The 24238-nt window shown below is 43.3% G+C and overlaps 1 protein-coding gene across 1 annotated transcript in view; it reads left to right on the top strand.

Annotated features, from left to right (window-relative positions):
• The window catches only part of b4galt2 (UDP-Gal:betaGlcNAc beta 1,4- galactosyltransferase, polypeptide 2), a 110152-nt gene that overhangs the window by 65289 nt on the left and 20625 nt on the right, over nt 1-24238 (top strand). Inside the window, exons 4-5 of the mRNA XM_053438628.1 lie at nt 11744-11931; nt 14945-15067. Coding sequence (XP_053294603.1) covers nt 11744-11931; nt 14945-15067 — 311 coding nt within the window. The remainder of the gene's footprint in view (nt 1-11743; nt 11932-14944; nt 15068-24238) is intronic.

Genomic DNA, 24238 nt, shown 5'->3' with positions numbered 1-24238 from the left:
CCAGGCTGCTCCATCATGTCGGCTTTCCCTTTGTGGATAGTTTTTTCTTTCGGATGCTTTTTCTTTTTGGTATTTTTATCTGGACATTTTATTGGCCGCGGTGAGCTCAGTGTGAGAAATGAGTCAGTGCTGCTTGGAGCCCGATGTCTAACACAGCAGCAGCAGCAGCAGCGGCGGTTAACTTTGCAGGAATATAGTTTCCAGCCGAGAGTGTTGGAGTCTGTGTGTGTCGGAGTGTCCTTGATGCTGGAGAGGTTAGATGTGAGGAGGCACGCTACGGCTGCGCTGCCAGATAGAGAGCGAGGGAGAGAGAGAATCCTGTCTCTGCGGAGGGCAAACCCCTCTTTTGGGGTTTCACGCCATCACAGTTGTTGTTGTTGTCCCATCCAGAGCCCCATATGTCTGTGAGAGCAGGTCGGGTCAGAGCAACAAGCCCAAGCAGCCATCTGGCTCCACATTTGTCAGAATGTCAGGTGGGTTGGATTCTCTGCCCTTCACCTCCCTGCCACTTCCCTTTGGCACGCCGGTCCCTCTGTCTGCACATGTCAGGTGGCTGTGTGTGTGTGTGTGTCTGTCTGTGTGTGTGTCTGTGTGTGTGTGTCTGTGTGTGTGTGTGTGTGTGTGTGTGTGTCTGTCTGTGTTTGTGTGTGTGTGTGTGTGCTTTATGAATCTGCTGTTTCTGAGTGACACATGCCGGCCAGCTCCTGCAGGGCAGCTCTAACCTTTCCTGCCATTTCATTTCTGGCAGCTCCTCTGACATTATTATGATCGTCACCTTTCTTTTTGTCTTTCTCTCTTCTCCTCCCTTTTGTTTTTGTCCATCAGTCTCTCTCACTCTCTCTCTCTCTCTCTCTCTCTCTCTCTCTCTCTCTCGGTCCGTCCGTCTGTCTGTCTTCCTCTCCCTGACCCTCCTCCTCCTCTGTGGCTCACGTGTCATGTTGATGCATCTGGCTCCATGCGAGTCACTCCTCTTTTCTCCTGCTCTCTCTGACGTGTGCTGTCATGTCAGCGTGCTGTTAACTGAACTCTGCTGTGTCTCACCCTGTGTTCCAGCGCCACAGTTTCTGTTTTCATGCATCAGTTACATCCAGCTCTGTCCATCCACATGTTCTCGGGACTTCGCAGCCGATATCTATTCAAGGTTTTGCAGTTTTTAAGGTCCCGAATATGCCCAGAATACAGAACGTGTGAGGCTGATCTTTAGTGAAATGTGTAACAAGCTGATGCAGCGTATGCAATATCCTCAGAGAGCGGTGAATACGGTGACAGCCAGTAGCTGAAGGCCTTTTTATTTTGAGGTTGTTTATTCGTCCATCCATTCTTGTGAATGTAATATCTCAAAAAGGCCTCAAGGGGATTTCTTAATATTTTGTATGTCTTGCGGTCGCAATATGTCAGGGAACAACTTTAGGAAATTTATTTATATTTACGGATTTTGCTCACACACACACACACTCTTAGTGGGAGCAACAATGGATTTATCTGGTGATGCTCAGATAGGGCTGATAGGGTTAATTGGTTTTCATATGGCAGGTAGAGGGAGAGAGACACTGACCAGATTACAACAGAGAGAACTGCCAGGCACAGGAAGAGCAGGAGGCACAAGAGGAGCAGAAGAAACTTTAGGAAATTTATTTATATTTACGGATTTTGCTCATATTCTAGTGAATGTGATGTATCAGGAACCCCCAGTGGGAGTTTCATTACATTTGACACAAACATTCACATTCATTCAAGAATGACCTGATTAGGATAAGAAACCAAAAATGCAAAATATAATTTGTGCAGTTGTTCAAATATTGCAGAAATGTGACTTTCCCACACGGAATAAAATGTATTTAAAAGCTATAATTATTTTGTGCTGCTGGTTTAATCTGGCTGCGCAATGAATCATGCTGGGATTTTAATTTCCAATGCCGTGTCAGCTTTGGGCCCCTTGAGAACATTTGGCCTTTTGGAAGAACCTTTCAAATCTTTATAACCGTTAATTAGGAATAAAACCATTACAGTTACAGTGTGTGTCAGACTATCATATAGAGGGCAGAACTATTGTGATTTCCTTAACTCCTTTTTTTTTCACGAAAATTAAATGTATCTCACATTTTGAATCCTCCACACAATATCTCAGAGAGACAGTGGACTGTTCCGCAGCTTCACTCGTTATTTCCAGGGGGACGTCTCGGTCCAGATTCCTGCAATAAAACACAAGTTCCTGTTTCCGTTTTTTTTATTTACCAACAACAAATGACTTGCCCCGTTGTTTTTAGGCGCAGCGGAGGAGCACGTCATCGCCGGTTGTTGTGGTGTCGGTGTTGTCTTGATCTGCGTCTGTAGCGAGGACACGGAGAGAGGAGCAGTAATTGAATTGCCTGTCGTGGCCCTTCGCATTATGTGGGAGCTCCTCTGTGTCCGGACTGCCAGGAAGTCATTAGAGCAAATTAGTTACTCTGGCCCCACGCCAGCTCCGTCACACTCCTCACTCCTCGGTGCCAGGCTCTAAAGCTGCGTACACACTGCCGCGACTGTGATTGAAGACTGTAAGGTTATGAATTAGATATACACAGACCAGCATTTGTGTGTGTGTGTGCATGCTTGACTGCGGTATCTAATCAAGCTTTGATGAGCCTCCTGTTTCCCAGGTGGCCGGGGGAATGAAGGGATCATCATCTTTTATTAAGAACGCATGGCCGAGTGCATTGAGTCACAAATGCTCATCGAGGCTCTAATGAACACAGCAGCTCTTCGTCCCCCTCTTCTTCAACGCGCTCTTGCTTCAGTTCCTGCTGCAAAGTTCTGATTTCACATGGTGGTGGCTCGGGAGGAGGAGGAGGTCAGCTTAACCAGAAGGTCAGCGGTTTGATCCCCAGCTCCTCAGGCAGGAAACCGAACCCTAGATCCCCTCTGATGGCTGTGTCGTGGTTCAGTAGAGAAAGCACATGGCTGTTTGAGAGGTGCTGTGAATGGTTGTTATAGAATTTAAGGCTCCTGGATCATTTACATACGCTGTTTATTGTTAGCTTCTTAATTAAGCTCCGTGAATTGGTACTTTCCAGAGTTTTGAATGTTTTCACCAGATGTGATTTGAAACCAAGCTGCTGTGGAAAGGGTTGAAAATAGAGAAACATTTCAGAACATTACAGCGAGTCGACCTTTGTGTTGACGGCCAGGTTTACCACCTGGGGCAAGCATTTGTTATTAGGCCCCTGTATTGACCCCTCCACTGTACATGACCGTTTCCCTATTTCCCCTGGCGCTGTGGAACCAACCGGCACTGGAGCTCAAACAATAAGTGCGACGGTTGTTTTTCACGACACAAAGGCAGACATGCACACGGTCATTAAAAGTGAATAAATAATGACGTGTTAAGGGATGAAGGTAGAGAGAGGAGGCAGAGTGTGAGGTGGAGGGAATGAGTAGTTGGCCGGATGCTCTGGCGTGCTGTGGCAGGTGAGTGGGTGTGCGGCGTCATGAGAGGAGCGGCCTGGCAGGGGATCTGGCACCGGCGTCCAAAGGCACCGGAAATAACCAGCGAGCGGCAGGGGAGAGAACACAAGGAAATTAACAAGTGGACATGGGACTGGATGCCGCTGAGCAGGCGTGACAATCTGCCGATGATGGTACTTGAGCTGAGTGGGATGAGATGTGAGGCAGGTGCAGATATAGATGAGCCAGGAGAGACACAGACAGGGGAGGAGACACATGTAGAAACGGGTAAAACACAGGGAAACACAATTAAGACAAAAAAAACTCACTCTCTCACCTAATTGATTGACACAAAATTAATTGGCAACAAACTTCATATTTGCATTTTAAAGCAGAATTCTAAATGTTCTTGGTATCAGCTTCTAAAATCCAAACCTCTCCCTATTTTTCTAGTATTCCTAAGACTGTGCAATCTCTCGACCAATCGCAAGTCGGTTTCAGCCGTCAATCATGGTGTCTCACCCTGTTTCTATAGCATCAAATAACTGATATCACCAGATTTACAGGACAAACATCATAGGTCCATCTTGGGTTGATGCACCTGCCGCGGCTATTTACAGTTGCTAAGCTATGACTGGACTCGTGAGAGGTCAGCTCATTTTTCTTCCTTGCACATGAGCACACACACACACACACACACACACACACACACACACACACACACACACACACACACACACACACAGACAGAGCCACGCATTCAGCTCGGTCTCCATTAGGAGAGATAAGGTGAAATCTCTCTTCGTCTCCTGCTGTCTCGCTCCCCCTGCACTGACCGGCCGGCCAGATGATAGGAAGTGAAACCCCCCCCCCCCCCCCCCCCCCGCTGTCTGTCTGCAGGAGACTGATAAATCCCGTCACACAAACACGGACACTCAAAATTTGTACACAGACCCACACACACACACACACATTGCATTCAAATGCGCACACTGACTCTCTGTTTGGTGACAGTCATTCAGGCAGAGTACAGGCTGGTCCTTAATCTGTCTCCATGGCAACTCTCCAGTTGTGTTGTTTGTGTGTGTGTGTGTGTGTACGCGGTGACCACACTTTGTAGAAAGTTATATGCCGGGCCTCATCACTCACGCACTCACACACACTCTCTCACACACACTCTTAGTGGGAGCAGCAATGGATTTATCTGGTGATGCTCAGATAGGGCTGATAGGGTTAATTGGTTTTCATAGGGCAGGTAGAGGGAGAGAGACACTGACCAGATTACAACAGAGAGAACTGCCAGGCACAGGAAGAGCAGGAGGCACAAGAGGAGAAGAAGAAAAGCAGGTGAAGCAAGTGCAGAGGAGGATTCACCTTCTAGTTTCAGAGAAGAGCCGACTTCATAGAGTGAAACGTCTTTCTTGGCTTTGTTTTTATGTTGTGTACAGAGGAGGGTTTGGGGTTAGAGAGGCCCCCCCCACTCAATCTGCCAGCATGAATTCAGTTCACAATAAATCAAGTGTGGATGTTAGGGTTCTGAATTAGAGCCTGAGTGATGCATCGGCCCTTGTGCAAGAACATTTTTGTTCTGGTTTGGTCTGGACCTTCAAATGTTTCACTTAAGTCTGAACCAAATTACCAGGAGGGAAAGTTGTCCTCACCACCGAAAGGAAATCTAGTCCGATCTGGATCAACTGTACACGTCTGTGCTTGGCTGTGAAAAAGGCAGAGAGTAAACGCTGATGAGGAAAAAAGTTTCAAGAGCACATTTAGCTTTCACTGGTTAGAGATTTGTCCACAGTTTTATCTTAGATTGTTAATTATCAATTTCATTAAAGTTTCTTGACTCAGCGTGGATCAAATCTCATTACTAAAGGATCTGATACAAACCTGAAGAGGCTCCGTTGCACCTTCTCATTATTTATCAACGTTAGTATTTATTTCCCAATTTTCCTCACACACACACACATACACACACACACACACACACACACACACACACACAAACACACTGGTGCACACAATACAGGCTGCCGCTGCCAACAACCACAACAAGGAGCATTACAACCACAGTTTCCTGCTGTCAGTCACTGAGCTGCTGCAGTGGAGCCACTGGACACCTCGATGGCAGATGATGAGCGTTTTCCATTCAATTACCCCTCCCATATTTTCCCAGATAGGCAGGCGGTGATTTATCTGAGCGGTTTTCCAGTCAGAGGTCTGAACTCCCAGCCGCTGCCCACGCTTCATCCCAGTTATCAACCATCTGCTCTGGGGCAAAAGTTGGTGGGATCTTGAAAAGAGAGAAAGGATTCATCTAAAACAAATGACATGTAGCACGTACATTGTGTTTGCTGTTGTAATTGAAAGGACAAACTTAAATTATATATTTATATATTATTAATAATAATATATTCTCTTTTCTATCATGATTTTCAAGCCATGCCAGACAGAAGCTTCTGCCAGTGTGATTTCATGTAAAAATAAATATCAGCGTTATTATTTATAAATGCCAACTGCTGCATAATCAACTAGTCTGTGGTTTGTAGACTCTTGTCTGGATTGAATCAGTCGTGGCCCATTTAATTTGAAGAGAACCCCTACAGGGAGAGGCGGCTCGGCGATGCAGGATCCGTCACTGTGATCTACCTGCTCAGGTTTTTAAATGAGTTGTGTGACAAACGCAGGCGAGCAGCTGCAGAGAGAAAGAACCCACACAGCAAACTCATCTGAAGGCTGAGGGGTCGGATGTAGTGCTGGCGCCGTGCGAATGTCTGTCAAGATCACATGATCTAATTATTACCACCGGGGACAGAGTAATAATGTTTTCACTTCGGTCCCATATCAAGATGGTGTCTAGTCTTCATTATGTTTCCTCTTAATAACTGTGTGAGCCTCAAGAGGTCTGGGCTGAACTGAGGGAAATAATATTTGTTACACACACACATAAGTTGTTGTCGTCGGTAAACCCATTTGCACAATGGTCAGAGTGCACACTCAAATACACATGCACGCTGCATTATGTCTAGCCTGATCAAAAATTAATGGAGCAGAAATGTCCTGGAAAGTCAAAAAGATGCCTGTGAAATTGAAAATGAAAGGAACCAAAAAGTGTCCTCTGTTAAATTGAAGCAGCCTCTCTCCCCCCTGTCCACATCTCATTTCTAGATTTGTCAAATATTCACACTTGAACAGTTTTACCGGTCCCTTTGGGCCCCTGTCGGCAAACTGTGGCCGAGCAGCTTGTTCCAGTGCATTCTGGGTGAGAAGAAAATGGAGGCGGCTTTTGGTCAGGAAACAACAGCCTGAAGTAATAGGGAGGGAGAAAAAGAAAACTGCAGCTGGCAGCAGAGCGAAACGCAGAGTCCACAGAAAACACTGTGCCAACAGAATGAAATAACTCACGCTGAGGAAAAAACTCCACAATAGAGTGGTTGGAATTAGTTTGAGCACGGAGGAGGAATCTGTTCTCCTCTTCCTCTCGGTGGCTTGCCCGGTTGTGTTGCTTGATTCAAAGAAATACTGAAAAAAACATGAATTTATATCTGAATTTCCATCAAGGCATCAGAAATAGGATGTGTACACTCATGACAGCCTGGAAACCGCTGTGTCCGTGCCGCTGAGACATCCCCACTACTTACAGTAAATGGCCTGTCAACTGTAATGGGTGTCAGTTTGATGTCAACTCGCTTATGGCAGGAAGTGATTAGGAAAAGATGTAGAGCATCATAAAGCCGAGACGCCCCAGAGGTTCACACACAGATGTCTTATTAGAACAATAAACAATAACCACAATATTGCTTCATGAGGTGAGGGGCTCAAAAAAGAGGCACTTGTGCTCATCTGCTGCAAGACAGCAACACAACAGGGGGGAGGGGTGATAAGGGTTGATGAGGTGTTTGTGAGAGAGATGGCGATAGAGCGAGAGAAAGAGAGAGAGCAGCAGCACTGGTGCGAAAAGGACTTTAAATCTTTTATGTTATAATGAGAAGTGTCAATACATCCTCGGATGATTATGAAAAGGTGACCGGACAAATTAGACTGAGGCGGGCCACCAGAGTCCAAGTGATGAATGTAATGAATCTATATAGACCTACTTACAGGAGTGGAACTGAGACTCGGAGGCGTATTGAAACATTCAAACAAAGGCAGTTTATTGCAGAGTTTGTGATCTGCATCTTAATCGCTGGAGCGCGGCAATTGCAAAATACAGGAAAACTGAGCCTGGCCGGGCAATGGAGTGAAGCAGGCGTTGGTCCGATACTCCAGTCAAACCAGCAGAGAGGTGAGGTGCTGAGCGGGGAAGGCAAACCACAGATCAGCACTAAGGACCTGAAGCACACGGAAAACAAAGGATTAGACAGAGTGGCACAAAACAAGAGGAAGATTGAGAGAACCGACAGAGGTGATCGTAGTGTTTCTACGACCTGGTGAAGTGTGGAGAGGAGGATGAGGATTTAAATAGGGCAGGCGCCGGCTGAATTGATGAGAAGATGGAGAGGAACATGAGAAACCACTGAACTGTAACACCAATACAACAGAAGTCCCGTATTTATCCATGCATCCATAGCGCTCATTCGGGAGCCGACGTCTCGCTCTGTCGCATCCCATCGGTGTTTCTACTTCTAGATCCAGATCAGGGGACCATGGAGGCCTCGGAAGTTCACTGGAAAATCACTGGCATGTCCCCTAAAACCAGTTTGAGAGACGACTTCTGCTTTGTGTTCATTATCACGCTGGAAGGGGCCATTAGAAGATGGTAAATTGGGGCCATAAAGAGACGCACATGGGCAGCAGCAACTCTCAGATAAGCCGCGGCATTCAAACCACGATTGATTGGTATTAAGTGGCCTAAAGTGTGCCAGAGAAATCCTTCCCCACATCATTACACCAGCAGCAGCAGCGGCAGCCTGGACTGTTGACACCCGGCTCGTTGGGTCCATGGATTCATGCTGTTGATGCCAGATTCTGACCCGACCATCTGCAGCCTCAGCACAAATCCACATTCATCCGACCAGGCTACGTTGTTTTGCCCACTGCGGCGGAACTCTGCGTGGTCGTCTGTTCCATCCCATCTGCCTCAAAGTTTGACTTGTTGTGCCTTCGCAAATGTTTTTCCGAACACAACACATAAGACGTGTGGTTGCATGAGTTGCCGTCGTCTCTCTGTCGAGCTTTAACCCGTCTCTAACCAATGAGACAGAACTGCCACTCCCAGGATGTGTGATGTTGTGTTTTTTTGTCACCATTCCGACTTAACTTGTTGTCGCTGGAAATCCCAGGAGATCGGCAGATTCCTAAATACACACAACAGCCTGTCCGGCACCAACGATCATTCCATGGTCTCACTCACTTCACGTGGTTCACCCCATTCTAATTTCATGCTTCGCTCTGCTGCCACATGATTGGTCCGATAGATAATTGCTTGAATAAGGAGGTGTTCCTAATTCTTCCCTACCTTTTGATTGGAAACACGTTTGGAGAAAACATTAGAGACACCTCAGATTATAATGTTCCGGACAATCATTTCACCCTTGTATTGCATTAGAATTCACATTGGGAAAAATCTATTATATGATGATATCATGTGTTGAAATTTTGGAATTAAATCATTGTTTTTCTCCAGTGTTGATTTAGAAGTTGATCTCTTTACTGCCTTGTCTACACTACAGCGCATATTTTGTTGAACAGATATTTTCCCCTCCGTCTAAACAGCTTAGTTTTTCAAAATATCTCTTACGAGAACAACTGCAAAGCTCAAACAAGCCTGTAGGTGGCGTTAGTGACTTCAATCTCCCGTCAATCAGTTTACAGCTTCTATTGCTGTTGTTGTTTCTGGTGCATGTGGATGAGCGGCCGAAACGCAGCGGGAAAAGTTAGTTTTGCTAAATATCCACGTTTGCCTGGACAGGGGCATTGGACCGAGCTTTTGAAATTCTTCTATAGTCATTGTTACGGCTGATAGCTTTCAGTTGGAAAAGAGAGCTGCTACAAATCGTGTGAAACCTCATGACAGAATATTGTAATGTTAAATCCAGAATCTTTTGGAAGGTTAGGCCGACATCAGTGATGTTTCGCTCCCCCCCCCCCCAATGATGCTGCTCCAACCTACTGAACCCAGCGTCATTTAAAAAAAAAGAAAAGGGCAGAAGCTGATATTTGAGGCCCGGTGGATTTGTGACAATGGATTTCTTTGTTACCTGCACAGGGGATTACGCTCTCAAATCTCAGGTATTAGCGGGTTTACCAGAGGGATTACACATTGTACTTGATTCACAGTCACTCTGAACTGATAATGGACCAGTATGGAAGCAAGTGTGAATGAAAAAAAAATTATAAAAGAAAAAGAAAAGTGTCCTGAACCGAAAAATGAGCAGCAGATTCATTAATTATCTTGGAGATTCTCTTGTGCTGTCAAGAATGAGTGGTTTTCTCTAATGGCCTATAGGAATATGTGACTTCTGCAAATCTGTACCAGTGGTTCACTGTTCTTGTCGCGTGCTGTAGATACTGATGAATTCTTCCAACTGGGAAGTCCTTTTCTATGATGTGAGAAATGAAGCTCCGCACTGGGACCCAGTCTCATTACCATAAACGTGTAATCTTGTCTTGTGGGGCCCCTCACATCTCACACACTCTGCCAATAGGACTTAACTGGGCTACACCAGTCAGATTCTCATGAAACTATAATAGTCATGATAATTCAGAAAGCTCATTACCCAGAGTAAACAGTCCGACTCTCTGCAGCTGAACCGAGGCTGTGATTGTGAGAGTATATCAGGAGCTGTAACGTGCATAGATTACAATGAATGAATGGAAGTTTTTCTTTTTGTGTCACAAGGAAAGCAAAGCTCACAATGAAAAAAGGAAAAACGTCAAATCAGCCAATGATCACAACCCTAAAGATAAATAGCCATTTTCAATCAGATGTTTTTAATTTTAATGTTGGTCTGCTTCAACTACTCGTTGGTAGTTGTTCTGCTTTCAATTTAAATGTTTCTCTCGTTGAGATATCGTTTCATCAAATGTGCCGAAGCCGTTAATTAAAACATAGCAGTCATTTCATGTTTTGTCTTTGTTGCTTGATTCTTATATTTATAATCTTATATGTGACGAATGACACAAATACATGCCATTATAAATTGGTATACTGATTATTTTAATACTATGATATGAGCTTCACATCTTTGAAAAATACTAAGTCGGCCACGGTCAGGACAAAAACCATCGACTGACTATATATTTATTCAGGTGGGTGCATGTAGGTGTATGCATGTGAGTGTGTGCGAGTGTGTGCCATGCACCAATATCAGCAAAATGCAAGATAGAAGAATACAAAATATTTTTTTTATATCTGAAATATTTTGGCTTTGAATCAGACACGGCCGTGAAGCTGAAGGACCCAAGTGAAGTAATGTGTCCCACGTTGTCACACAGTGCAAAGAGGAACTCAGTGACCGAACTGTCAGGCTTCAGCTGAGACATTAGCTGATACTATGATGATTGAACTCTCTCTGGGACTTGAGGCTATTTGTACCTGAACCAATGGAGCAGTCGAACCATTAGTGATCGAAGTCATTCCCTGAGGAGAGACATCCTTACGACTGTCTGTTAGTACCAGGCAGGTACAAAGGCTCTCGGCACCGGACACCATATCACTGTCTCTCTATCCCCCTCCGCGGCTTCATCAGTGTCACGGAAGTTGGAATGAATTCAGAAAAATATCCAGGGAGAATCAACTGTTATCAAGCGACAGAAAGGTTCCTGCCAAAAGAACCTTTGTGCTCGCTGACGTCTCTGCAGCTCGACAAGGACTCCAACACCAGGCTGTTGCACAAGAACGCCCGCAAAAAGAGATATGCAGCACACTACACGCTGTTGAATTTATAATGCGCTGCTTGGGAAGACTCCATTTATCTTCAGCCAAAGTGTTGAACCCGGGCCATGCACCGGCTGAAAAATAGATGCAACTCACTGCTGCGGTCAGCTCTCTGGAGGTCAATACACAATACATCAGCTCATACTGCATGCAGAGATGAACACACAGCAGCACTACACACACTTCATTTCTGCATTTAGTACGAACTACTACATTTTCATGCCTCTGTACCAGCGATCGCCAGTGGCTGCAGACCTCCTGTTTAGGGCTTGTCCGTCCTTATATCCCATTCTTGTGAAACCAACATCTCAAGAACGCCACATGGGAATTGGATGGAAGGAAGAACCGATTCAAATTGGGTGATCAAGCTATTGTATCAGCTCATCTCAGTGTAAATGTAAACAATGAAATCCTGATCTTTCTTGTGTTTTTTACCCACAGTTGGGTGAGGAAACCTTCAACCGTGCCAAGCTGTTGAATGTGGGCTACACGGAGACCCTGAAGGAGGCCGAGTACGACTGCTTCATCTTCAGCGACGTGGACCTGATCCCGATGGACGACCGCAACCTCTACCACTGCTACGACCAGCCGAGGCACTTCGCCATCGCCATGGACAAGTTTGGCTTCAGGTGAGGTGACAGCGATCGACTCGGATTGCTCCTTATTAAGTTTGGCACCCATCATCTTAAAGCAAGACCGTACAACTTGTTCTAGCTTGAAACAACAGCTTTAAAAGGATTTGTATAATACACTTGACTTGGACTAGGGAGAATGGAGCTGTTTACATCTCCAAGCTTAAAGGATGTGTTTTCTGATTGGCTCTTCACCTCCCTGCCTGTTCAAATCATTACTGTAGATCCCTTTCACACTTTACCACACTTAGTTTGTAAAATGGAAATGTATCAAATTGAAATATGCAGCTGGCTTCCCAACCAAGCATTTAAGAAGTGGCCCCCAGTCTTTGTTGTGACAGGCAGTTGACAGAGCGATATTTAATTTGACTAAACCGTATTATACTTTGAAATCCTTGTCTGTGGTATAAATTGGCATGAAAATGCATCACAGTCCACCGCTGCCAATTCTGATTTGCTCATATTTCTGTAGTCCTAACAAGAGCAGATGACACAAAGCGTAACTAACGAGTTCGGACTACAGAGTTGAAAAGACCCTTATTAACTTTGAGGTGAAGTGTGTGTGTAGCAGGTCGGAGCCAAGACAATTTGTCACGGCTTAATTCGCAATGTGCATGTTTTGTTGGTTAAACTAATCGATGAGAAAAGAGAGAACAAAAAGTATATTAATTGATTTGTCTCTCAACGGGAAAGTAATATCTTATTCTAACAATAATGTGATATTCTGTTTTTTCAAAGCAAAAATACATAACATCAAATATTGATAACTAATTTCATGAATTCTTAAATCAATCAATCAATTTAGAATATCTTTTATATTAAAATTACTTTGATTCAGTGCTGCAAAACAATCAAACATTAAAACCTGTTAAGGCATAGTCCACCTTTCAGGCCCATCACAAAGTCTTCAGTACATGATGGCCTTTAATGCACGTTGCAGTTTACTGTTACTCCCCCTGTTGAAGTTGTTGCGTTTGCATAATGACACCACACGTGCCCTCAATTTTCCTAAAAGCTGTGGAAGCATTGATTAATGTCCTAAACATGGCCGGTGAATGTGACGCCCCCGTCCGAGAGCTGTCACTCTACAGGAGTTATGTCAGTGGATACTCCTCGCAGGGTCACAGCAGCTCGCTGATCCTAGTGCTCAATAAGCTCAAGCTATCTCGCAACAAATACAGAACCATGTGATAAGCGGTGCTGCAGTTCTTATTTACAATTAAGCAGTAAAGACTTCAAATTGTTTCAACGGACTGAGAATGTGAAGAAATCCAGAAAAAAGTAGAAGCTCAACGGTTTGAGTGGGTGGAAGGTCACAACATCGACTGTGGTTAATTTGCTGATGTAAAGATCTGATCATTGTGAAGAATCGGTTCCCGAGGTTAAAGTGGTTTGAAGCAGAATGTCTTTGGACTCTGCATATAAATGTGAGTCAAGTAAAATCATAAAACTATGGAGGGATTAGTCATATAAATTGATTGGCGTTTACATTAGACAATAAGGTTCAATGTGCGTCAGCCCCCTGCAGCAGACTCTTCTTCTTCTTCTTCTTCTTCTTCTTCTTTTTTCTTTCCCAAACAGCCCTTATTGTTCAATTTGTCCATAAACACACAAACACACACTTACACATTCATATACATAAAGACACACTTTGCCATATTGTTGCTGGGAAACGTTGTGCAGAAACATAAGGTCTCATTAATTTCCTCTTGTCAGGAAGCTGCCATACATTTGACAACACATATTGTTCACAACACACACACACACACACACACACACACACACACACACACACACACACACACACACACACACACACACACACACACACACACACACACACACAAACACACGTATCCATGCATCCCCCTCAGGTTAGTCTCCATGTGGCTCACTAACTCTCCCAGCTGACGTCTCTCTTGCTCCACTAGTCTCACAACTGCTGAGGGAAGAATACAAATTGAAATATTGTAATGTAAATATTATACGGTTGATACTTTCCCAAAGAGGACCCTGACCCTCTCCCATTATTTTATTATTCTTTATCACCATCTCTCTTCCCTCATGTTCATTTTAGTTTTTCCTTCCTTTCTGTATTTCTTTTCCTCTATTCCTCTGTTTTTATATCTCGTTCTCTCTTATTATGAGTTCATTCTCCTCTCAAATCTCTTGTCTGATTTGTTTTCTCAACTTACTCATGTCGGAGCACTTAAGTACTTAAAGTAATTTAAACGCGAGTCATTAAAGACTGCAGAGGAAAGTCTTACTGGTTCATTTATGATGATTGATGAAGTTACGATGAACTCAATCGATGTGTTGATACTAATGTGGCTCCATAAGAACACAACCTGGATGGGGACTGGGTTTGTCTGTTGTCTGCTATGGTCCCTGTTTATGTTCACCTGGTCATTTCATGTGTCATAAGTGGATTTTTTATGGTTATTGATTAAACACTTAATGAAAAACTGCACCCAGAAGAATCATTAAGAGATGTCCTGGTTCGCCTAAAACATTTAAAGAGGTTTTCTACTTTGGGTTTTCACTCTAAGGCTGTTTCAGATACAACATGACAAAGGCACCGCTGGGCCCTCAAACCCATTCCGTTCAATGGCCTGCGCCCTGCAAAGGACAGTCACATGTGTCCAATAGAAACAAAGCTTCCAGCCAGCCAGATATCGCACAATGGAAGAAAAGCTGATAGGCTCTGAAGGATATGACACAATTTAACTTTGAATATTGAGACCTCAGGAGGAATGGAACCAGTTTGAACCTGCTTGTCGTAGGTGGAGGGAAAATGTACAAACAAAACGACAGAACCTCTCATGGCATTTAATCAATTGCGATCAAAGGTAGAATTAATTTAGGAAAGAAACTGCTGTTCCTTTAATCAATTATAATAACAAAACTAATGATATGGTATTGCTTGTACTCAACCGCTCCCTTATAACGTCTCTCCCCTCTCTCCCTCCATCCATCCCATCCCTTCTTCCTCCTTCCTCGCCCCCTGCAGGCTGCCTTATGCAGGCTACTTTGGAGGAGTTTCCGGCCTCAGTAAAAAACAGTTCCTGAAGATCAACGGCTTCCCCAACGAGTACTGGGGCTGGGGAGGGGAGGACGACGACATTTACAACAGGTAAGAGTGCATGAAGTGACGGATTTCTTCATTAAGGCGTTTAGTTTGAAGAACCCAAAAATGTTTCTAGATACTTGTCGAGAGCAGCATTTCCCAGTGAATACAGATCACAGAATATTTAATATGATACCTTCTGTCGGGGCTGTGTTCAAAGATAACGCTGGAAAACACATCATCATTCTAGTTTCAACTAGATTCTGTTTACGTGGTGAAATCACTTCCCTGAACTGTAAGTGACGCTGATGTTCTTTGTGGTTGATTTAGTATAATTGTTCAGAGAAGGAGAATGACTTGAAATAAATTAACCATTTGAAGCGTTTGAGTCGGCTTTGAATGACTCGCTCGACTTCCCTATAATGATATTACTGTGGAAGTGTGCCAGCATCAGACCTGGGAGAACGTTGTCTGCATGACGGGAAGTGGGAAAGATGACTTCAGACCGTTAAATGCATTTCAGGGCCATTAGTTTACTTTATCGTTTCTTCTCCGATGTTTGTCTGGATTGAAGATTCTTTAATTTTCTGGTGGACTTATCCTTCGAACTATTAAACAAATGACTGCAACAATGCACAGTCATTCAGCTGTGCCATGGAAAAGCATTGAAATACTGGAGCTATAGGTATAAAAATGGACAAAGACTCTAAAAATAAGTACATTTCTATAGATGTTTTTGAGAAAATGACTTGAGTAACATTTCCAAAAGGAGTTTCCAGAATCTTCTACAGCATGAGGTTAATTTTGTCAGATATGGTCAGTTCTGTCAAATATGGTTACTTCTAGTTTCAAAATACCAGGAGGGTGATGGAAAAAAGTGGATTTTTCTCAGGTCCATTTATATTCATTGATATTTGCTCATGATATCAACTTCCAAAATTGCATAAAGATTTTCACAATTGAAGAAATTAGTTTTGACAGTAAATGTATTTCAGTCACATGAACAGATGAATTATTATTCAGAGACTGAGGTCTGGACTGGATCAATTATGAGTACACACACTCAGCTACACACACTCACGCAGGACAATTCTGTGCAGACAAAATGCGACCTCCATCTTTGTATTCCATCTCTTTTCTTCACTATCAGTTATTCTGTGTGTGTGGGTGTGTGTGGGTGTGTGTGTGTGTCCTGCTGTCACTCCCTGTGAAGCTTATCTTCCTCCTCTCAGTGTAATAGCATTATAAGAAAAGTTAAACTCTACAACATGGAGAAGCAATAACATTTGAAAATTGCTGCTTTTGAGAATGGACTGTCAACACAGTATTCAGGAGGGATTACACTTGTTTGGCAGCGTCGGGCAAGATATGATCGAAAAGATCTGTGTGTAACAGTCGTGTTGCGTGTGTGTCTGTGTGCGCGTGTGTGTGTGTGAGAGCAATTACGTGCCTAAGGATGACAGATAAAGTTAAACCTCAAACTTTTCAGTGGCTGATGGCTGCGCTCGGCCATTAGATGCTGTAAGTTTCCCTCAAGATACTTCCTCCTCTCCGACTGCCATGAAATGTGAATGACAAGCAGGAACATCATTAAAATCCCAGTATTTAAAAAAAAAAAAAAATCTAATTTACCATAACTTTCAAAATTCCTCCTCAGACAGAAACTGTAGATCTCAAAGGGGACACTTTAATAAATAAGCTCTTTGTGGTATTTACCTTCTGTTGTAGTATTTTAAACTTCAAGACAGTGTAATAGAACTTTTACTTAACATCAACAGCAACAGGATGATGGCAAATTATATACATTTTTCAAGACTTTTCATTTTGTCTGCTGTCGGTTGCTTTGATAATATCAGTGAGGGAACCGGTGGAGTGGAGGTTTAAAACGTCCTGTAATCTGATCAGTTGAATGCGTCACCTTCAAAACTTGAATTGCAATAAATACCTCCGTGCTCATACAATTAAAAGATTAGCAACGATGACATTTTGCAAATGGAATACACATTGATATATTACTTTGTATGAGTTGGATTTATTAGTGCATTAGCTGTGGCACAGTCAAACAACATGTTTACAACATTCTTATTATTAATTTAACAACTCTCTAATGGATGTTTCTGATTCCCAGAAGATGAATTCTAACGACTCGGGTGATGTCATTATGTTTCATCTAGTTCCACCATTAGAGTTGATATTTGTGGTTGTAAGTAAATTGTCTCAGCAACTCTTAGATGGAATCGCTATAAAATTTGATGGACATTAATTTCCCCTTCCGGATCTATAGTGAGGTTTTATCTCTTAACCTCCTCTATAGAACATCGTCTGGTCCAATACTTTGTTTTTTGGGCAAACACACAATAACGTTTCTTTTTACTTTAGTGCTCCTTAGCAATATACTCTCTTGCCCATAGGCCTCGAACTTGAGTGATCTATAGCTGATAGTGTCCGGACCATTCGGCTCCAGTAGAGAGCAGAGGGGAGCGCGGAGACTCCAGCTGAGTGAACTCACAGGCAAGTCGGCTCCGTCTCTCAGGACCCTGTGAAATGACCAGAAGAGAAGAGAACAGGAGGCGAGAGAGAAACGAGCAGCGGTTGAGATCGCAGTGTTTTGATCCCATGAAATCTGCCCTCTGTTGTTAAAAGGCACCAGGGTCACAGGTTTGAACCCTGCGAGCAGCCTGGTGTCCAGAAGTCCCTGAACCTGACGTTGAACCCCAACCCCCCCCATCTGATGACTCTTCTGATAACCTCTCGAGAACAAAGGAGCATCAACTAAATGACTGAATCGCTCTTTCATACTCTACCAGAGCAACCCTCCGTGCCTTTGCGTGCTTCCCACTCTTGCTGCCCTCCAGCGATTTCCCTTTTTATGCTGGTTTTGATGCCACAGACCATGACATGGCCACTGCCTGAAATGGGTCCTGCTAGCTTACTGGCCGCCCGAGGGAACGAGCTGTTCCCGCTGCCCGAGCCTGCGGTGGAGAGCACACATTCCACTTAGATGACTCCCACTGCCACTTACCCATGACCCATTCCCCCGTCTGAATCTAAAACGTTATTAAAGAGAGGGTAGAGGAGAGGGGAAGGCTTTATTTCCCTCGCTCTATTCTCACCTCCCTGAACACGCAGTAGCCTTGGGTAGAGGCTGCACCTCCCCCCAGGGCTTCCCCCGCTGACTGGCCTTCAATGCACACTCCCGTCTGTCCTCGCCCTCCTCCCACTAAACCTCCCACCAGTGGCTTTCAACATAAGCCTGAGCCAGCATCATGAACACACGCAGCCACAAGGACGACACATGTTCCCCTGACGCCTCGACAGTGGTGAACGTGTCAGGATATTTCTTGTATTAACACTTGCAAGCCTTTGACAGACACTTTTGAGTTTTTAGATGAATCTGCCAGAAGCCCAGAGTTGCTTGTTATTGTATTAATAAACTCATTAACATAGATTCCTTCATTCAAATAGAATAAACCTATTTTTGTCCCCCAGACTCCAGTTAAGTCTAGAACATCCAGTTCATCCTATGAGAGGATATTTGACAACTCCACGTCTGCTAGCTGGACAGTTTCAGCTACTCAATGTCACAACATTTATTTTCATTCTTCCTCGACATCTCTGACCTACATGATGTGTTGCGCAATAGGAATTTAAAGGCTTTACATGCCAGATGAAGGAATTATAACAGATTATAACAATGAAAGTTGAGCAGAGACACAGGAGGTGACCTTTGAAGTGTCAGCGTTCATCAGTTAAACTTTCTATATGGAAAAATAGAAATTAAAAATTTTGAAACCCTATTTAATTTTCCAGTTTTCATTTAGAAATTGTATATGATAAGTGTTACATAGTCCCACAATCCCCTTACATTGTTTCCCCATGATATTTAAAATATTGATAATTGCAGGTTGATTCTTCTTCTTCTTCTTCTTCTTTTTCTTCTTCTTCTTCTTCTTCTTCCTCTTCCTCTTCCTTCTCTTCCTCTTCTTCCTCTTCCTCTTCTTCTTCTTTTGGTTTATTGACAGGTGGCAACTCACATGAAGGTGCATTACTACCATACTACTGCTCTTCTCTCTCCCTTTGCATTTTATGGTTTAACTCTTAGGAAATGACTCTCCTAGTTTTTCTTTATTTAAAACTTGAACACAATTCGCTGCTTGGGTTGTAGCTGTCGAGTTGTACTCACACATTCTTCATTTCCCTCATAACACCATCGGAGTACCAAGCTGCCTGGTCCTTTCTCGGAAATATTCTTGCAGCTAATGATCCAGAAATGATGAGGAGAATTTAGCAGAAAATTGGTTGGAATTACAGCCACCATAAAACACAGCATATTTGTGCAAGAGATCATAAGTTTAGGCCTTAAATTTATACTCCGTTCCTAAATTCATCCCCCCAGTTCTCCCTCTGGGTCTCTATACTTTTCTAATCTATTTATTTTATTAGCTTCTCAGGCTGATTTAGAGTTAGTAGCTTATAAATCTTACATCACTGCTCAGATCGGACAAATAATTTCCTTTAATTTATTTAGATTGGCGACTACATTATTAAATATCCCTTCTTGGAAAGTGTGCAATCTTTGATTTTGTGTAAAAAAAAAAGACAACAAGCTGAAGGTTTCAAATCTGTCCTCTTTCTCCTATTCACTCCCACATGCAGCACTTTTCCATTACTTTCTCTCTCTGCTGTGCATCCTTCAACCCACACCACCTCCTCCTCCTCCTCCTCCTCTTCCTCCTCCTCATCCTCTCTCATCTCATTTGTGGAGGAAGAGGGAACCGAGGCAGGACGTCAGACTTAACTCCCAATTCTCCTTCACTCCATTGCTCTAATGCAATTAACTCCACTGGTGGGAACGAGAGAGGAGAGCCTGAGAAATTCCTGATTAATTCAATCAAGTAGATCCTCGGTGTGTGTGTGGGTGTGTGTGTGTTGGGCTGTGTCTGTGTGTCTGGACCACTTACCCAGAAGACACACAAACACATGCACTCCTTCTTTGCCTTAGGCTGCAAATAAAACTTTTCATGGTGGATCATATAATCAGGCAGAGATTTCTCCAAGGAGAGAGAAGCACTGGACTCTACTTCACAAGATTACGAACTTTTGAAACGGACAAGGTGCTGCTGTTAGTTACACCGTTTATACTATTGAATGGATTCACTCCATACTGCCCCTATATGAAGCCTTTAATAACCAGGGTAGCAGCTCAAACATGAGAAAAATATCTTATTTGAAAAGTTTACTGCATTAATTTCAGTCCACAGAGCCTTTCTGTGACTGCTGGAGAATAGAAGGCGAATTATCTTTGATGCTTTTAATGGGAAGAACAATGGAATTACACTTTTACCTGTGAACCCTCTTGGTTAGAAAATGAATATATATCCACAGACGTCTGTACTTACACAAACCTCAACTCCGACTCAAGAGAAGGGAACACATTTAGGTGGTTGAAGGTCGCTCTGAACTCACAAAACGTGTACCTCCTCCATGTTAGTGGATAGGACAGTGACCAACATAAAAGCTGCATATCAAATTAATTTAGTCAAAGATGGTGTCTCTCATTGTATGTAGATCTTCACACTGATGTAGGTTTGATTTTAATTAGTTTTATAGCTATAGATATGTTAGCTTCATAGTGGGATAGTGGGAGGAAGTGGAGAAGCTTCTTTATGTGCAGTCTGGACAGACATGGGTGTAAGCTGTAACTTGACTGGTAAGTGTAGGTGGACAACCTCGTTTTAGAGGCTGTTGCTTTACTCTTACTGTGGCACAAATGTTATTATTTAATACTGATCCAGTCTTTGAAAAAACAGTTATCTCCGTTTTTATTGTTTCCATCATAGCTCTCGTCTTTTCCACCTGTCTCCTCAAAAAAGTGCACAGAGGACACCCCCGACTGTGGGGAGTTTTACAGCCGCCACCCACCCGCTGTGTTTCTGTGGAGGTGGCTGTCGAATGGTTCGGCTCAGGATAGTGTTCATCACACAGGAGACACTGAAGAATCCCATCCTGCTTCTTCACTGTGTCCCTCAGCACCGTTACATAATAATATCACCATGCTGTCACGCTATGTTACTGCCTACTGCTGTCACAGCAGGGAGAAATAATCACTCCACCGATGTGGTGTGGTGTTGGAGTGTGTGTGTGTGTCTGTGTGTGCCTGTACGCGCATGTGTGTGTGTGTGTGCACGCTTCTGCTCCAGTTGAAGTTTTGTTTTGGTCAAGGGCAGAAATCTCTGCTGTCGACAAGGAGGAGGAGAAGATAGTTGATTAGTTTCTACACAGCACATTACAACACACGTATGCATCCACACTCACACACACACACGACCCTGCAAGGTCACGGCTGAAGTGGATGATTCTTCTTTTGCACTGACTTCATACATTACCTCTAAAACCACACACACCCTACTTCACAATCGTGTGTGTGTGTGTGTGTGTGTGTGTGTGTGTATCTTTTCTTACCAACTGTCTCAGACCAGCATTTATATCGACAGACGCGCCCCACGCTCTGTATGAGACTCACAGAGGTTTCTGAATGCTGCAGGAGAAGCTATGAGATATAGGATGAAACAAAAGTTACAGATTTCAAACAGGCACTGGTAATATTTATCCTTAGGCAAACACACTCTGACCAACCAACCTGTGTTCAAGAAGCCCCAAACAAACGGCTTCTATTTTGTCGGAGGATTATTTTTATTTAGCTGTTTGCCCACGTTGGACAAACAGAGAGGATGCTTCAGTATCTCACAGTCCAGTTAACCATCGCCTCCAAAGCTTGAACATTTCCCACTTCCCACAAGAACTGAGCACAATGAGTTTGACTCCTTCTAATTATGCGAAAACACAAGCAGTTTAATTTGTTTTTTCCATTCAGCAGATACACAGCAACAGTATCGCTCCTTTGGAGTTGTGTTTCTGTCCGTGTGATGAATTTCAGTCTAATTTCTCGTTTTATTTCTGCTTGTTTGCTGCTGTTTATTAAAAGTTTGATGAGAGGCTGAACCATTTAATTTTTCGGCCCAAAAACCCAAACAATGACTCTGGAGTGTCGAAGGCAGCTGCAAACTTCAAGTGCCTGTGCGGCCTCACTTTTCAGAAGCTTCCACGCATCATAAGTCGTGGCCTCCGTAGATCTGTAATTTTCCTCAAATGTCTGGACACTTCCACATTTACATTTCCTGAGAGTGATGTATTAGATATAAACGCACAACCGCACATCGCCAATTAATAAAAAAAAACACTCACAGACCTCAGTTAAGATATATTATCGCAGTTCGTTACAGAGTCTCTCAGAATCTCTGCCACCAAGAACAGGATTTGATGTGGATGTTTGGCTTTAATGTAATTTGTGCTGTATGTGACCAGAGAACTTTATTTATACTTGTACTAAAACTAGAACTAATCATTAGAACTGCAATTTTCCCCTCTCTTTAATAACCACAGTTTTAACTGTTGATAACTGTTGAAACTTGTTTGTATCTTACTTTTTAGACAATTAGTCTTATTACATATTATCAAAAGCTTTAAAACTTCAGGCATTGTTGCACTGCACCAGTGGTTTCAAATCTTTTTGGCTTGTGACCTCTGTGTCTTCTTGGGTCACCATGTCAAGATTTCAGATGGTTTCATTTCCACTCTAAACTCCCGACACGGTCTTATTTAAATAATCTCAAATTCTACAATATTTAACAAAAGACTAAAAGATAAAAAATAAGTCTGTGAAATGATTCCAAAATGTGGGCAGCTTCATCTGGTGACCTTTGAGAGTTTGGCAACCACAGGACTTGTTTGTAAAAGCTTTGACCAGCTCTAATAATAAAATACTGTATTTATACATTAATGCATCAGTATTGATTATGCAGTATATAATAATGCATATGTCAAAGTGTTGATTTTCTGCAAATAGGAGTACTTTCACTTTAAACAGTAACTAAATTGACCTGATAATAATACATTTGTACTCTTTCTTATATGCAGGAGTTACATTTTTATTTGAGTATTAAGTATTTAAGGATCTGGCAGATGAAGAACAATCAAGTCATATTTCTATCTCTCTCTGTGCAGAGCAATGGGCACAAAGAAGATAATTTTTAAGATGCAGAACTGCACATAACTTAATATATAACTAAGCTCACTGAAAAGCTAAGGAAGTGGAGTCTTGCTCACTCTCACATTATTTGCACCATAATAAATCTGTAAATTATGCAAATGCATGCATGCTCAAATGTGCACGCACACACACACACACACACACAGACAAAGGCAGTCATCTATGCAGTCGTGCCAAGTCAGCAAAGAGAAGGAGAGAGAGGCAGAAGATTTGTTATTTAGTTTCTCAGTGAATTTATTTACGGGAGGGTTGTTTTATTGGAGTTTGAGTTTTGCATCTCTCGCTGGTTCCTGTGCTTTTGAGAGGACAGGAGGAGAAGGAAGGGGAAATGTGCAAAGCCGTGAAGAGAAAAGCTTCCTAGCAGGAGGGAAGAGGTGGAAAAGAACAGAGGAGAGGATGCAGGGAAGGAATACAGGAAGAGATGGACTGAGAAGGAGGAGGGGGGGGGGGGGGGGGGTAAAGGAAAGGACAGTGTAGCAATAAACAACACAGCCTAGTTAAACATAAACACTAGCGGCAGGGGGAAACAGCTGGCGTATGGTGGCTCTGTCCAGAGTTCAAAAGTATTTACAACCTCGCCTCTAAAACTCATTAATTACTCTGCGCATCCATCCATCCATTATCTATACCACTTATCCTTTGAGGGTGGCAGGGGAGCTGGAACCAATCCCAGCTAACGACGGGTGAGAGGTGGGGTACGGCCCAGATCGGTCGCCAGCTCGTTGCAGGGCCGACACACAGAGACAAACAACCTGCTCACATTAACCCTCACAGGCAATTTGAGTGTCCAGCTCTTCTAGGCTGCATGTCTTTGGACTGTGAGTGAACCCGGAGGAAACAGACACAGGAAGAACATGTGAACTCCACTGAATGACTCTGTCCAGCTCACATGTTTGAACCCAGACTCTTCTAACCAGTGCACCACCTTGCATTTCAAATCAAAATTGTGTTACATGTGTTTCTGGAGATGGAGTCAGCTCGTTTTCCTCTTTTTCCACTCTTAACACTCAGATAAATATAGCATTCCTGACTCTGGCTTCATATTTCAGTCTTCTCGTGTGTGACAGTTTAGACCACTGTCCCTGTTTGGCTGCCTGTCGGCGGCGCGCATTGATGGATGGTGTGAG

The sequence above is a fragment of the Pleuronectes platessa genome, chromosome 13, assembly GCF_947347685.1.
Source record: "Pleuronectes platessa chromosome 13, fPlePla1.1, whole genome shotgun sequence".
NCBI classification, from domain to species: domain Eukaryota; kingdom Metazoa; phylum Chordata; class Actinopteri; order Pleuronectiformes; family Pleuronectidae; genus Pleuronectes; species Pleuronectes platessa.
Note: the sequence above shows the minus strand (reverse complement) of the source record. Positions and strands in the feature narration are given on the sequence as shown.